The sequence below is a fragment of the Haemaphysalis longicornis genome, unplaced genomic scaffold (genome assembly GCF_048455015.1).
Source record: "Haemaphysalis longicornis isolate Haplotype H1 unplaced genomic scaffold, Haemaphysalis longicornis Haplotype H1 scaffold_3, whole genome shotgun sequence".
Lineage (NCBI taxonomy): Eukaryota > Metazoa > Arthropoda > Arachnida > Ixodida > Ixodidae > Haemaphysalis > Haemaphysalis longicornis.
This window is the reverse complement of record NW_027526335.1, coordinates 200,380,645-200,397,907: the sequence shown is the minus strand read 5'-3', so window position 1 is coordinate 200,397,907 and position 17,263 is coordinate 200,380,645. Positions and strand designations below refer to the sequence as shown.

The following is a 17,263-nucleotide window of genomic DNA, read 5'->3' as shown; positions in this document are numbered from 1 at the left end:
TACAATATGACGTATGACAAATTCACTGCGACATTGCAGACTTCTGCAATTTCTTACTGCGAATAAAGCTCTATTTATACAAAATATTACTTTTCCACAGGTGGCAGACATCCTACCAAAAATGAACGAAAAATGTTGCCAGGGTAAAGTAAACGCTGTTTATTTTCGGTTTGCTAATGTTACAACTTTATATTTCATAAACATCTCGTAGTTTTATGTTATGGGGAAGCTAGGTCAAGCGCACGTCTCGAATTCCTGGGCCAGTAGATTTTTATTTTCAGGCTGACACGCCAGTTTTCTTTGCTTCGGATTTATTTCTGTAATTTCCTGAAATTAACAAGCAAAGCACAATCACAGAGCCCTGGACAAGCGTCTTTCTACCGAACGTCTTACCTCATTTGTTGCTATTCCCAACGGCTGTCGATGTTTGCCCAACATCCGGAGAATAACATCACTGCACAGGTGAGGCTTAGCCGCTTCACTTCTCATCTCACCTGAAATGAATATCGTCAACACATCATTCACTGATTAAACTTGTCAGCAGAGGGAAGTACCATAACAATATTTTTAACAGCGGAGCTGTTCTAATTCGATCCATGTCGTCCGTCCTTCGGTGTCACGCTGGGCAGCTTTGTGAACCTACCGCCATAAGGCACTCCACTTTCACCAGATTGGGAGCCCACCAATCAGAGCGCGGGCAGAGGAGGAGACGGTATATCGTCGGCACGTGTCCTTTCGCCCCATGCACTCCGAACGGCGAAAGCGGCAGCGGGGAGCATACAGAGGACGGAAACGCAGTCGACGCGCAAATCCCCGTTTCGAGAGCGGAAGACAAAATTGAATATTGCGGCAAAGCCAGCTTTATTTAAGTGCTCCGTACATATCAATATAACGCAGGCATCTTAAAAAATACTGAAATTACCCGCGGGGACGACTTTATCATCACACCGAGTTTCTACTACGTGTTTGTTTCGTGAAATTCTTTGCCTACTCCCAGCACCGCTGGTTATCCTTCACCACAGAGTGGAAGTGCACTGATATTTCAAAATCATTATTTTCGATCTCTCGGAAACGCTGTGTACATTGGTTTTGTGTTGCTGTCCAAACTACGCCGTCCAGACAAGAAACATTTTAAGTGCGAATGCACTTTATAAGCGACCCCAAACCTTCCACCGCCGGCGGCGGCGGCGTCGGCGGCGGCGGCGTCCGCAGTCCTCCTCTCTATATATAAAAGAAAAACATCATCCGGCGCCAGGTTTCGATCCGAGGACTTTGCGGCCGCAGCGCGACGCTCTACCGACTACGCCACGGACGCGACGCTGATATCAGTGTTAGTAACGCGCCTTATATCTTTAACGCAGTCCTCCTCTCTATATAAAAAAAACAGCATCAGGCGCCAGGTTTCGATCCGAGGACTTTGCGGCCGCAGCGCGACGCTCTACCGACTAAGCCACGGACGCGACGCTGGTATCAGTGTTAGTAACGCGCCTTATATCTTTAACGCATTCAAACTACGTCGTCAGCGGCGTGCGTTGGCGACTCAGCGGTGTTATAGCGGCTTGATAACTGCGTGGTGTACACGTGATACTACAAACCCGATGGAAGAGATGGAAGAGAAGGCGGCGAGGCGGTGGGCTGCGGGGGCCGAGCGCAAGCGCCGCAAGCGGGCCGACAACCGTGCATTCGCACTTTCACATTCTCCCCCTCGGGGAAATGCGGGGGAATTTTTTTCTATTCGAAGCTGTGTTAAATAACTCCCAGCAATGTACATTCTCCGCAATTTTCTGCTGCCAAACTGGCCTTACCTTTATTCCCTCATATTATGACACCGTAAAGTTCCGAGCGAGCGCGCACCCGAAAAACATTGCCAACACCCTTTAGGGGTGAAATATTCGATTTACTTAAAGGCCCTAATGATCGCCCACCCGCTAAAATCGATGGTTTTACCGCCGATGAGCGAAGAAAATAAACGCGAATTATCTATTCATGTGTTAATGCGATCACGTATTGGTTATTACCGCATTTGAGTCGAAAGTTCGCTCATCTGGTATTTGTTCTTGATATCTCCGCGGTTTTGGTTGGCGGTACGGACACATTTATCTAGTTTTTCGCACCCCGCCTAAAAGATCGCCAATCCCGTATTTTTCGCATCATATCTCTGCACTTTGGGTGGGCGTTCTCTCGCACCTTTAGGGTAATCGTTTCTACTTTATCCGCAGAGTGCTGGCGCAACAAAAAGTTTTAAGTGTAGAAGCCTTTTGTCGTGCATTATGGTTACACACCTCATATTAAAATGCCCCGAAACCAAACGAGGAAATCCATTTACAACCGTTTCACTGGTCAGCCAGTAAAAAAGACACTTATAAAAAATTCCCCCGCATTTCCCCGAAGGGGAGTATGAGGAAGGGCGAAGCACGGGGTGATGCTATGAGGGGGAGTTTGTTGAAGTTTGGTGGCATTTTGCCCGTTAGTTACATTACCACCCCCTCGTGATCACGTTCGGCTTAACACGCCTCGTTTGTCCCTCTGCGGAAATCTTGGTGAATTAACGTGTATGTTCGAGAGGAGGAGCGCACCGCACCGCAGCGCACCGCAGCTGCGAAGCGCCGACCGGAGTGAAGGGAGAGGAGGCGCAGTCACGTGAGAGAATGCAGAACTAGCGGGTTTGTAGTATCACGTGTACACCACGCAGTTATCAAGCCGCTATAACGCCGCTGAGTCGCCAAAGCACGCCGCTGACGACGTAGTTTGAATGCGTTAAAGATATAAGGCGCGTTACTAACACTGATATCAACGTCGCGTCCGTGGCTTAGTCGGTAGAGCGTCGCGCTGCGGCCGCAAAGTCCGCAGATCGAAACCTGGCGCCGGATGCTGTTTTTTTTTATATAGTGTAGTGGCCTGGCTGGCGCGCCGAGAGAGGGTGTTGCGAGCTGGAGAGTAGTAAAGGGGCCTTAGGAGAGTAGGCGAGGGGGGAGAGGAGGCGCTATGCGAGCGCGACGATTCAGGCTCGCTTAAGAAGTGCATTCGCACTTATTCCTGGCCAATCTCCCACGTGGGTATGAGCCATGTCAGCGGCCAGGCAGCGCGCGCCCATCTCCCCCCGTTGCTAAGGAAGACGAAAAGCGCGTGCACACGCAGCTGTTGCTATGCGGACGGCGGAAGGTTCGGGGTCGCTTATAAAGTACATTCGCACTTAAAAGGGCAGGCAATACCAGCCCACACATCGAAAGAACTAGCTGGAATGTATGCTGATCGTTTTGTAGAAAGTTTGTTGGATAATTTAAATGCAATAAGCAGGCCTTGCGTCATTATGACGTCGGCATAAAGCAAAAAGAATGTGTCTAGTAAATGGCAAGGCCGCCGTGTAAATTACACAAATCTTCCTTTTAAAAACGCCCTTAAAAGTATTACCACGTTAAAATAATGCCCGTTCCACAAGGTTGAAGTGGAACCGGTATGATAATGAAAGGGCACTGTGGTCAAATTTTTGTTTTCGCAGTCAACAAGGGATATTAGATCGCTATTCCACGTTTTTAGGGGTGAAAAGTAGCCGCTTTGGTACGTTTTACCATTTGCATGATGACAGTGTAACCCCCAAAATATTTTCATTATCACGCCAACCCAACAAAAAAAAGTATTTTGTTCGACAACCTTAAATGTCAATAGGTTAGAAAGCACCAACGAATCGGGCTGAATTTTCCGCTCAACCAATTGTTATCATCATCATCCTGTCCATGCCCACTGCAGAGCAAAGGCCTCTTCCATAGGTCTCTAATTATCCCGGGTCCTGCGCTAGCTGCGACCAATTGATCCCCGCCAACTTCTTGATCTCATTTTGCCAACCGAACTTTATGGCACCCCTGCCACGCACGCCTTTTCTAGGGATCCCTCTGTTACCCTTAACGGCCAACGGCTATCTTGCCTCTACATTACATGCCCTGCCAACTCCCTTTTCCTCTTAGTTTCTACTAATACGTCCGCATTATGCAAAGCACTAAGGTCATGCCAATAAGGAACAAGAATTGAAAAGCTGTGAATCCCACATTAGCTGTTTTTCTGTAGAAATACTTCTGAAACCTCTTTTCGTTTACATGTATTCGCTATTCATCTGGGGAGTGGTGAACTCCCTTCTTGGGAAAAGGTCGCCCTGTCAAGCCGTTTATTGCAATGGCTCTAATCAAAGGCAAGACTTTACCATCTCTGGCTGAGGAGTTCGCTGACGTGTACGCATCTTCGACATCACCATGCGTAACAGACGTGTCACTGCAATTACGCAGTAGTGCATCAACGGCTGACGCTTACTCCTCAGTTTCAGCACTGGATACCCCATTCACGCTGAGGGAGCTCCAAACAGCCCTCGCTAGCTTACGCAAACGGTGTGCAGCTGGCCCTGACGGCATCACGAACCAAATGCTACTTAACTTGCCATTGGAGTCCCAGCATAGTCTCCTAGAATTTTTTAACCATATTTGGACGACAGGGGACATTCCGTCATCGTGGAAGCTGGCCTGGGTGGTACCGGTGCCTAAACCTAACAAAGATACAGCAGATCTCTCATCATACAGGCCGGTGTCACTTTCTTCTTGTGTCTCAAAGCTCATGGAAAAGCTAGTGTGTGCTAGACTGATGTGTTGGCGAGAGCATTAGAAAAAGCTTCCTGCCTGCATGACTGGCTTCCGCCAGCGGCTGAGCACCCAAGACAGTGTACTGGATTTGGTCAGCCACTTAGAACATAATAGAGCTTATGGCTTGTCCTCCGTAGTGGTGTTTCTTGATGTGGCTAAGGCATACGACTCTGTCTTGCCAAGTGCTATTTTGAGTCATCTGCAAGAAATGGAGGTGACAGGACACCTACTCCGCTTCATTCGAGTCTTCTTGACCGACCCCTTCATGCAGGTGCGGATGGAGAATGTTTTTAGTTCAAAAAGGACTGTAGTACGAGGCGTACCACAGGGCAGTGTTCTGTCGCCCATTCTCTTCAATGTAGCCATGTCTGCCCTGCCTTCTACGCTTAAGAGCCACCAGTCAAAAGCTCGTCTGTCAATAGATGCGGATGACATCTCCATCTGGCTCACCGGATACCAGACAAAGCGATTGCGTGTTATAGCACAACATGTTGTTTCAACTGTTCAAGCGTATCTTTCAACAGTAGGGTTGACTATATCAGAGGAGAAATCGTGTTTTGTTCTATTTTCTGGTGTACGACGCCGGTCTGCGTGTCTGAGGATAGAACTGAATGGCATCTCCATCCGCCAAGCTACTCATGCTCGATTTCAAGGAATTGTTCTCGACCATAGGCTGAATTGGCGAAAGGCCGTCGACTCTATGGTTTCCTCTGTGCGCCCAGACTTAATCTACTGAGGAGAATTGTTGGTGTGACGTGGGGAAACCACCCAACCTCTATGGTCAAGTTGCACGAAGCCTTGATCGTGAACCGCATGCTTTATCAGCTGCCTCTCATGCCGTCTTCAGAGACACAATTCGAGCCGTTGGAATCCTTATGCAGGAAAGGGCTTAGGCTGTCTCTTGGCGTCCCTCAAGAAGCTGGAAACAAGACCCTCGATGAGGCGTTGTCAACACCTCTTCGTCTTCAGGCGTCTCAACGTTTGCTTATGCAAGTGCTACGCCTGGGAGAAACAAGTGCTGGCTTAGCATTACTGCGGCATCTACGATTAAGGGTAGAGTCTCGTGCTCATGCAACCCTAAACACTCTTGGAGGCTGTGTCCGAAATGGACTGAGAAAACGGCTACTTTGGACCCGCCTTGGTCCCACGAGAGTGTGGGTTGTGCATTGACCACCCCTCATATGCGCTCGAAGCGTTGTACACCTATTGCTGAAGCACGATCGCTGGTGCTGGAGCATTTGGAACGAGAATACGGGGACTCTGTGCACATATACACTGATGGATCGGTTGACGGAAAAAGTGGGGTGTGCAGGGCGGCGTTTTTCATACCCAGTTTGAATATTTCGTGGGCTGCTAGGGTGACGCCTTTGGTTTCATCTACAGTGAGTGAGTGTGTTGCCATAGAAGCAGAGTTGCGCCAACTGTCATCGTTTGAAAGGCAAAAAGTCACAATATTCAGCGATTCAAAGTCAGGCCTTCATCTGTTGCAGCGGGGCATACCTGTTGAAACGACCTGTCAGCGATCCCTAATTCTACTAAAGCGGCTTAAGCATGAAGGCTTCACCGTGCAATTCCAGCGGATCCTGTCGCACGTCGGTGTAGCGGGAAACGAACATGCTGACAGCTTAGCCAAGTACGCCTTATCTTCTACAAGGACGGTGCAAACGCGGTGGGATTTCCAACGCATACAGAAGCAGACCATTCGCGAGCACTTTAGGCAGCTGTGGCGACCAGTACATCAACCAGTCGTGACGAAAGGCCTGAAAAGAGCCGAAGCCTGTCTTCTCCTGCGAGTAAGAACAGGCTCAGCCCGTACACCAGCTTGGCTACATAAAATCAACATTGTTTCATCCCCTTTGTGCCCCTCGTGCAGCGTGAATGGTGACATTGATCACTTCATTATGAACTGCTCCAAAACCAACCCTGAGCGGACAAGCTTTTTTCGTGATCTCCAGAAGTTAGGAGTGCCACATGCTACATCGGAGGACATGATTTTTCCTAGGGACCAGTGGATTGTGCGAAGGGAGGTGTCTTATCTCCTACTCGGATTCCTGCAGTCCACAGGACTGAGGTGTGGTGACATTGTGTGTCTGTTATTTTAGGACTAAGTGAGGTGTGATGACTTTGAGAGTTTTGATATGGGATTGGGGAGGATTAGGCGGAGCAATTGCCGGCCGCTATGCAAGGCTACGTCCGCCTTATTCAACAATACTTACTCACTACTTACTTACTTTCCATGTATTTCATTATCCCCCCCCCCTTTTTATGCACACAACGCTCAATATGCGAATCGGTAAAAATATTCAAATTTTGAGGACGGCCTGTACGTGTTCAGGAAGAATTTTTCTCATCTTTCATGGTGCCAAAATTTAAGGGGCGATTACAAATTTCCAGCGTATGACTACTATACGAACTTCTTACCTGTTAGAGCGCTCAGAAGAATCCCGGCCAAAATAGTTGCGAAGAGGGCAAAAAAGCTACTCCAGTAATACGACAAGCGCAAGATAAAGAATGATTCTGAAGGTCTGAAAAAGAGGAAACAAAATTTGCTATTTGTTTACTACCTTGTGAAGTAAACTACTTTTTTCCTAGACAGGACATCAAGGACACAAGCGTTCTAAAAATGTCTTTAACAAGGACATGCCACCAGATCCAGGAGTTTAGGACGGTTACACATTCTTTATAGCGATTTCAAGCCTCTTATGCAGAGCGTAACAGTAGGATTTTCGTATAGATTGATAAGTTTTACATTAAGTCCCCAATAAATATTTCTTCATATATATATGTATGTATATATATATATATATATATATATATATATATATATATATATATATATATATATATATATATATATATATATATATATATATATATATATATATATATATATATATATATATATATATATATATATATAGATATATAACCTATATATAACCTCGGAAAGCAAAAGGACAAATTTTGTAGGTCATTAAAACAGATAAAGAATTTGGAAAGACAGAAAGAAAGTGGAAAAAAAATTCCCGCTGGGTGGGAGCCGACCCCCCGACGGAGGTCGTGGGAGGTCTTGGGTTCGGTTTCCACCCGGCGGGAATTTTCTCTGCACTTCCGTCAAAAGTGTTTAATCAAAATGAATGCTCCGACTTCTTAAAAGCGGCTTTAAAAAGTAAAAATCTGTTTAATGCGAAAGCTACCACTAGCAACATTTTCGCGATTCCAAAGCGCTCACCTTCCGCGCCAACGAGAAATGCGGAGAACTGACAGAACTGTACTGGCTGCATTTGTAGTAACCACGTATAAAGGGCAGCAATCAAAGGATCTACAATAACTATTCCGCATTCTTACCCAGTTGTAAATTGCCGGCAGCTTTCATTTGTTGCCAAAACACTTCGGCTGAAGTTGGCGGGGCAATATTGCAGGGATACCGGCATTCTTGGCGGATTTGTTTCACTTGCGATGGTTTGGACCAAGTGATAAATTTGATATGCCGTAACGAGCAGGGTCGCAATGCCGGCACCCTGCAAAATGTCACACAGAAATCGTCACATTATATTGCGAGTTGTTTTATCTAACGGCACTTTTGTAGAATTGGTATTAGAAACTATGGTGGGTTATTTCGACTTCGTGCTCATATTTCCCTCGAATTACATTCACGCGGAATGTTTATGGCTGCCGTGGTGAAGTAATACAAGCACCGTATCCTGCTCTATTTTTCCCACCCAAAACTACGAAAATCTAAAGCATCTATCCCATGCTGCTTTGTTCAGTCGGCTATCAGTGTTGCCAAATGTCGGCGAGCAAAATTAGCTAGATGGGGACGTCAAAGTATCTAGAAGAAGTTAGAAAATCCAGCAGGAAGTTAAACGTAGCGAAATTTCGTTTCCAATCGCTTTTTAATACGCTATCTCTATATAGCGCAATTGTTGACCGCTGTATTACTCTGAAATTATAAACACAGCTTGAAAACATTAAAAACTGCGCAGAGCATGTACGAACAAAGTATAAATGTTCTCCTATTACCAAAGCAACAATTTAGTGCAGTCGTAGTTTTTACAAGTTGTCAAAGGCGGGTTCATAAAAGACGAGCTAAGAATACATCACTGCTCTGCAAACATGCGAAAAATGAACTACATATACTATATCGCCGACCTAAAGGGGTATGAAATCAAAACTGATTCTGTAGCCCTGCGCGAAGCCTTTCTACATTGTGATTCGTTGCCATGTTTGCAAGCCACAAATAATTGTCATTAGCAGTGGAATGGATGTTCTACCAGTGGTCAGCGTGGATTGTTTTTCAGATACACATATTCCATTGCTGAAGGACACATTAAATAAAAAATTGAGGTTTACATTAGAATGTAAACTTCAGACCCACGACCACCATACTAACAGATAATATGAAAGCTCTTTGCTTTTTGATTCTATTAAAAATACTGTCGATGAGACTATACGCCGTGTTCATGAAACACGCCCGCTCCACAGGAAATTAAAGTTTCTCGAACTCGTGTTTTGTCCACATAGCGTTTGAGTTATAGGAATGTTGACTCAACCGTATGCACATGTACAGTCTTTGTCAGAATTTTGGGGAACAAACAGGAAACGCGCAGACTGCAAAAAATTCAATGTACAAGCTTACATCCCGAGTGAGGTGGAAACTTTTTACGTAGGAAAGCTAGAAAAAACACTTTTTTTTTCTTACTGCCTTAAAATATACAGTCACAATTGAAGGTAACGCCGATACTTTGAGTTCTGTGTTGTCGAGAAGGCTTGGGATTGGCCCACAAAATTTTGACAAAGGGTGTACGCAAATGTAAAGCGAGCATTAATTTCATGCTAATCAGTTTCCCCACGCGATAAGCGACACTCCTAAGAAGCCGTACCATCACACAGCCTCTCTATTCTTGAAGTGCTCTTTTTCTTTTTCAGCGACGCAGAGGGGCAGAAGCTTCAGCAGACTGCTTTTGTATTTACGTTTGCTCTCTCTTTTTGACAGTTTTCTCCGTTGCCTTGAGACACAGTACATCTTGGTGTGGTATGTACCTTCTTGTAGAGTCACGGCAAATAAGTAACATCTGTTACCTCGTGTGTAGCATACGTGTAGCGATTAGTCATCCACAACAACAAGGTGATTCCGAAACTTCCCTGGACTAAACATAAAGTAGCTAAATTAGGAGCTAGGTTTCGAACACAGGAGCTGAAAGTAACCAGCTAATCGTCCATGAACAGAATTTTTGGTAGTTAATTGAGTCCACAAGGAGCTAGATCTATATATAAATACAAATTAGCTAAATTGACGACACTGCCTACTATGTGGCAATTTCTTACTTCTTCTAATAGTTTTGTTTAAGCATATATGCTCAGCATAAAGTGTTTGAAATTTTTCGTGAGTTTGCAGTTGATAACGCTTAAGAAATTATGTATACGAAAAATTGTAAAGCCTGCAAACAAAAACGTTGTGCGTATCATACCAATACATAAGGAGCATTTTAAATTTGAAGCATTATCTCGGAAATATTTCAGGTGTTCAATTTATAGAACAGCGAAGTCGTACCCTTTGTGTACCTGCCCGAATCAAAAATAGCTAAACTCGTCATACGACTTAGAATAGAACTTTTTTCGTCACCAGTGATGCACACTGTTTCATCAGTGTACGCCCACATCGTTATTTCAATCCTGTTTCCATGCGTACACAAAATAATGAAAAAAATTGCACTTCCCTTCAAGTGTTGACAACGCGGTTGAATCTGTCAGCCACTCTGCCTTGAAAGTTTTGCCTTAGAGGCCCCTTTAAACTTGAGTGACGCCGTAAATGCACTGCCTTCACCGTGAGCCGCTCCCCGGAGGCGCTGCAGGTGGCAACTTTCTGCAGGCACTAAGCCCGCCGGGTGGGAGAGGCCATCCAGATTCAAAGCGAGCCGATGTCAAGGGCGGCACTCTGCCAACCCCGTGCCCGACCTTCTTTTGATTCGTAGCCTTTCGTTTAAACCGGATTGTGCCATTTTGGTCTTACGTATGGTGCAAGGAAATCCTGTTTGCTTTGCTCGAGCGGCTCGTGCCACTACGACATACGTTCAGTTTTCATAAAAGCACAACTGTCTGCAGCATACGCAAAATGCTACTATTTCTAACATTCCGTGGTACTACAATAAAGAGTGGTATTTCCTTTATTAGCCTCTACTGTAATCATGGCTCGCAATGACTGCGTATACTGCACGAAATCCCACGGAGCAGCCCAAGTTCATTTCACTGGTGGACCATATTGAGTAAAAAAAAGCTGGTTCGAAAGACTTCTGCTGTCCTATTTTAAATATGGCAGTAGTACGCACATGTAGGCTAAGATGACAATATTGCTGCCCACTGCGCATACCTTCGAGTGGACAAATGGAAACAGGACCGCGAGAAGGCACAGTCCCGTGAAAGGTGCTGTAGCCGCAGTGTTCGCCATCATAAAGGCCTGAAACGAAACAAAGGATTACGAGCCATTCCAGTTGGATGACCAGCACAGATTGGGAGGCGCAAAATTTTGACCAAAGGTAGGAACTACTGCATTTTTCTTGATCAGTGTTCGTTCGGAAAAAAAATGACGGCGCACATTTATTGTCTTGTCTGTGTGGTTTTATATGCACTGGCATATACGGCTACCACCAAACCGAGTAGGCGGAAGGAACTAGACGCATGTGGCGTTCCGCCATTCCCGCCACCACGTGCGCGCGGAAGGAATAAGGGGCCCGAACGTGGGACAGGTGGCGCTGCTGGCGCCGTTCAACAGCGCCACCAGCGGAAGAAAATCGCAAAACTGAACTGGGTATTTCCTGGCGTGTGAATGTGGAGCACGCGGGTTTACGTGCAGTTTAAAAGTGCAACCGCTCGTTACCGTGATGATGTTGGTCACGTGAAACGCACATTTTTTGCCAGAAACTAGGTCCGGGCGACGCGCGTTCATTTTAATTACGTAAAATTTAAGTTAATTAATTCGTGGTCATTGACAGGGTAAAGTCAAATTGATGTCATTAGGGCATGTGAGGTATCAAATTGAAGGTCTTAATGAGTGGAATCACGTGGGACAAGTTAAAAATTGCTTCCTGGTCATAGTCATGAGATAGTCATGTGAGTCATAGATTGGGTTAAAAGTCAAAGTGGTGCCACTAGGGCTTGTGGGGTATCGAATTAAAGGTCTCGATGAGGGGAATCACGTGGGACAAATTAAAAATTGCTTTCTTGTTATAGTCATGAGATAGTCACGTGAGTCACAAATTGGGTAAAAGTCAAAGTGGTTCCACTAGGGCTCGTGAGGTATCAAAATAAAGGCCTCGATGAGGGGAATCATGGACAAATTAAAAGTCGCTTACTGGTTATAGTCATGAGATGGTAAAGTGAGTCACAAATTGGTTTAAAAGTGAAAGTGGTGCCAGTAGGGCTTGTGAGGTATCAAATTAAAGGTCTCGATGAGGGGAATCACATGTGACAAATTAAAAATTGCTTCCTAGTTATACTCATGAGATAGTCACGTGAGTCATAGGTTGGGTTAACCGTGAGTGTGACGCTACTGGGGCTTGGGGGAGATCAAATGAAAGGTCTCCATCTAGAATGCTTTCATACAATCTATTTTTTGAAAAGATAACGAAGGAATATCTTTAAATAAAGTTAGAAAGATCACCAGTTTAAGTGACATCAGTTGATATTACAAGCCGACACAAGTCCGCGAAGAATCCGTATTAGGGTACAGCGCACATTGTGGGCGCGATTTTATCTTTACATAGTACTTGTTTGCCTTTCTTTATTTTAAACACAATATGAAGGGGAAATATGTGTGCTGACACTTTTTAGAAACCGTATTTTTCGGTGTATTAGTGAACTTTCTTCACTGTTGATGCGGCACTGCTGTCGAGGCCACTCTATTCGCCGCTGAATGAGCTCCCGAACCACGGTTCGCCGCTAAATATCATTCATCTCAAACGTCCTTCGGTGTTGTCGTGTAGCGCTGAAACATTGACATAAAGCAAATGTCATTCGCTCGAAAGATGATTTGATCTGCCGTCTGGGAGTTGTATAACATATGCTACACAGTTTCGATCGTAATCCATATTATTGCTCATAAAATAAAATAATATTGATAAGGTGCAGCATTTCTATGGCATCCGCTTGTGTAACCAAGGTAATGCGGCCTTCGCAGAACACTCCGTGCCAATACACGGCTTGCGCACCGTCCGCGCTGGCCGGTTGCATAATGTAGTTGGCCCAAGCGGGGCGCGATGGTGAAGTAACACAAGGGTGAGGAGGGAATGCAGTGGGAACTTCACATGTGTTGCTGTCAGCCCACCCCGGAAAATATTTGTACGGGGATCTTTCTAAATGCGGGCTGATTTTTCTGAGCCACTGCAAAAACCGTTACTCGGATTTGGGCATATATACTGTAACAGTCGAATGAAGTGAGCCTCAAAGCTAAGCTATGTGATGAGGTACAAGATGTCTAGCGGAGCTGCAGAAGGACGATCGTTGCAATGATAATCATAGCCACTTCTTTGTCTGCGCCTCGAATTGATACGGTATTGGAATGAAAGTGGGCGGATGAGTATTCATGTTCTGGAACCACACTTGTGGCAAAAATGGATCTATTGCCCTAAGCGTAAATGCAAGTAGGGTGCCATAAGCCCGCTCTATATGGTGCGAATTGACAAACGAATTCGCAGCTGCGGCGTCACTAGTGCGGCAATATGTCGTTTTGCGGGACAAGCTGAAACAATCGAAGTGATCAATTTTCGTTGCTGCCGAAGCTACAAAATTGCTTCCACACGTTCAGAGGCACAGTTGGAGAAGACGAAGCGAGAAGCGACTTAAGGAGAACCAAAGGGAGAATGGGCTCAAAATACAAGAACAAGTGATTACTCCTAAGATAGCGTTACAGGTTGCACGAAAGAGGTGGTCACAGCCTCTCATAAACGTTCCTTATTTTTATGGTGGAATAGTTTACAAATCGTGGTTCCAGTGTTCAGATAGTTGTGAATAGTTGTACCAAGACGACACAAACAGGTATCTGTATATTGGAATACATGCATGTCGATTTATTCATTACACTTTTAAGGAGCAGAAAAGACAGTATAGTGCTGTCACGTTAAAAGAGTAACCCTTCGAAACGTCTTGCAGGGCGCGTCATGGCGCTGTTGCGCCGCGCATTCCCTAAGAAGTGGGTGACGTCGCCACGAGTATTCTTGGGGACAGTCATTCTGGACGGCGCATCACGTGACTGGCGTTACTCGTTCTGTCGGTGGCTTGCAACATACTCTCTAGAGCATGAAGTCGTTTATAACAAATTTCACTACAGGAAAGTCTGGCGCTGCAATCAGGTGGCGTCATGGGACTGCTGGAAAATATTATATTTTTACTTCACCGGCATTTCAAATTCCTCAGCTTCATGATTGACAACTCTTTTCCCGACGGTGGCTCCAGTTTCTTTTCCCCCTAGCAGCACGACGCTCCCTATCCACTACTTTGGAGCAAGCACTGCTTGCTTTCTTGAGGCGCTGTGTGTTGCTTTTTTTGGGGGGCTGTTAACTCGCGCCAAAGAGCCATAGAAAAAAGAGCTCTGAACAGATGCAGCGAACGCAGGAGAGTCGGATCAAATTGAGCAAACTTCGACTGCATCTATGGTGGTTGAGGGGGAGCGAAAGAGACCAGGGTGGGGGGGACACAAGGGGGTTTTACAGGCTCGGATGGCAGACGACTACTGTCTTTCGATGGCAGTTGCAGCAAAGAATGGAGATATAGGGCCTTTTTAAATTCAAGTTATGAGAGTTTACGCGCCGCGGCTGTGCACCTGGGCCACGAGGGCTCTGGATTACTTTTGAGCACCTGCGCACCTTTAACGCGCGACAAAATCTCGACATACGATCGCCTTTTTTTCTCCTCCATAAGAAAAGCAGAGATCGCGAACGGGATCAAACCCGCGTCCTTGGGCTCAGCAGCATAACTGAGCCACTGCAGCGGGTGCTATTTTCAGTTACTGCTGTAAGACTGCCAGGGGATGTAAAAGGCTTCCGAAGCGCGCTGGTTCGTCATGTGTATATTTGTTTACTACCATAAAAACGTAAAGCACCATAGATATGTTTACCATCCTGGTACATTATTGTGATGGTGCTACGTACGTTGCTTCACATGGCATATCAGCCACAAGTAACAAAGTAGCAATAAACAAACAAAACAAATGAATATATTTATTTTTTATATATAAGACAAAAGCTTCATTTCTAATTGCAAGGAGATGCCACCACAGTAGAGTTGTAATTTCCATCAAATAGTGAAGGGCGTGAAAAAAATTTTTTTTCATGTTTTTTTAGAAAAATATCGGAAATAGAAAAAACACGATTCCAAACATATTAAAAGCTCAACATGCTTTTAAAGGGCTGCTGAAGAGCTTTTCAAAACATATGTTGGTAGCATTCCTTTATAGTTTTCTTGACGCTAAATCAGGAAAAGGTGTTTATTGCTGTGAAAATACACCCAAACAGCCTTTTTTTTTCGCGAAAGCAAACGACCCCTGCCCAATGTGCGGTAAGAGATGTGGCTTCCTTTCGCGATTGGGCCCCGGTAGATAACGTCCTATTCGGAAGCACCGGAGCTGCGTCGACCACTCAGCATGCAGAGCTCATTCTGTTCTCATTCCGAAACGGGTCAGAAAGTCCCCAGTAATATTGAAGACGCACAAAATCTTCCCTTAGAATAGGGGAGCTTGAAGGAAGCACAAACTGAACAAGTCTGCTCGCGGCGAGCTTAAAAAACGAATTTTCCCCGAACGACTCATGGCCGACTTTGGACTTTGGGATGCCGGGATCTTGTGCAGATATGCTATTGTTGCTTTCACTACCAGCGCGAACACACATTCCTAGCACACTTTTCAACACCCCATCAGCCCCCCTCTCGAATGTGCAACTTGCTTTTTACATTCGGGAGGGCGATAACAAGCTCTAGGGCATCACTTTGACTTTTACCCCAATCTATGACTTACGCCACTATCCCATGAATATAAGCAGGAAGCAATATTTAATTTGTCCCACGTAATTCTCCTAATCGGCAGCTTTAATTTGATACCTCAGAAGCCCTAGTGGCACCACTTTCACTTTTAACCCAATCTATAACTCACGTGACAAGCTCGTGACTATAACCAGGATGCAATTTCTAATTTGTCCATTATTCCCCTCATCGAGACCTTTATTTTGATACCTCACGAGCCCTAGTGGCACCACTTTGACTTTTACCCAATTTGTGACTCACGTGACTGTCTCATGACTATGACCAGGAAGCAATTTTTAACTTGTCCCACGCGATTCCACTCATCGAGACCTTTAATTTGATACCTCACAAGCCCTAGTGGCACCACTTTGACTTTTAACCCAATCCATGACTCACATGACTGTCTCATGACTATGACCAGGAAGCAATTTTTAATTTGTCCCGCGCGATTCCCCTCATCGAGACCTTTATTCTGATACCTCACAAGCCCTAGTGGCCTCACATTGACTTTTAACCTAATCCATGACTCACATGACTGTCTCATGACTATGACCAGGAAGCAATTTTTAACTTGTCCCACGCGATTCCCCTAATCGAGGCCTTTAATTTGATACCTCACAAGCCCTGGTGGCATCACTTTGACTTTTAACCTAATCCATGACTCACATGACAATCTCATGACTATGACAAGGAAGCAATTTGTGATTTGTTCCCCGTGATTCCCCTCATCGATACCTTTAATTTGATACCCCACACGCCCTAGTGGCACCACTTTGACTTTTAACCCAATTCGTGACTCACGTGACTATCTCCGGACCATAACCAGTAAGCAGTTTTTAATTTCTCCCTCGTGATTCCCCTATTCGAGACCTTTAATTTGATACCTCACAAGTCCTAGTGGCACCACTTTGACTTTTAACCGAATCCATGACTCACATGACTGTCTCATGACTATGACCAGGAAGCAATTTTTAACTTGTCCCACGCGATTCCCCTAATCGAGGCCTTTAATTTGATACCTCACAAGCCCTGGTGGCATCACTTTGACTTTTAACCTAATCCATGACTCACATGACAATCTCATGACTATGACAAGGAAGCAATTTTTAACTTATCCCACGCGATTCCACTCATTAAGACCTTTAATTTGATACCTCACAACCCCTAGTGGCCTCATATTGACTTTTAACCCAATCCATGACTCACATGACTGTCTCATGAATATGACCAGGACGCAATTTGTAATTTGTTCCCCGTGATTCCCCTCATCGATACCTTTAATTTGATACCCCACACGCCCTAGTGGCACCACTTTGACTTTTAACCCAATTCGTGACTCACGTGACTATCTCCGGACCATAACCAGTAAGCAGTTTTTAATTTCTCCCTCGTGATTCCCCTATTCGAGACCTTTAATTTGATACCTCACAAGCCCTAGTCGCATCACTTTTACTTTTAACCCAATCTATGACTCACGTGATTACCTCATGACTATTACCACGTGATTCCACTAATCGATACCTTTCATTTGATACCTCACAACCCCTATTGACATCACTTTGACTTTTAACCGAATCTGACTAATCAATAATTAACTAATTAACCTAAATGAGGTAATTAACGTTCGA

General features: G+C 45.1%; 1 protein-coding gene across 1 annotated transcript in view; it reads right to left on the bottom strand.

Moving 5' to 3' along the window:
- Positions 1–204: 204 nt before the first annotated feature.
- The window catches only part of LOC144175645 (sodium-coupled monocarboxylate transporter 2-like), a 42,159-nt gene continuing 25,100 nt past the window's right edge, over positions 205–17,263 (bottom strand). Inside the window, exons 11-15 of the mRNA XM_077704695.1 lie at positions 10,996–11,082; positions 7,974–8,146; positions 7,047–7,150; positions 394–494; positions 205–327 (exon numbers count right to left, since the gene is read on the bottom strand). Of these exons, the coding sequence (XP_077560821.1) occupies positions 235–327; positions 394–494; positions 7,047–7,150; positions 7,974–8,146; positions 10,996–11,082 (558 nt within the window). The 3' untranslated portion in view covers positions 205–234. The remainder of the gene's footprint in view (positions 328–393; positions 495–7,046; positions 7,151–7,973; positions 8,147–10,995; positions 11,083–17,263) is intronic.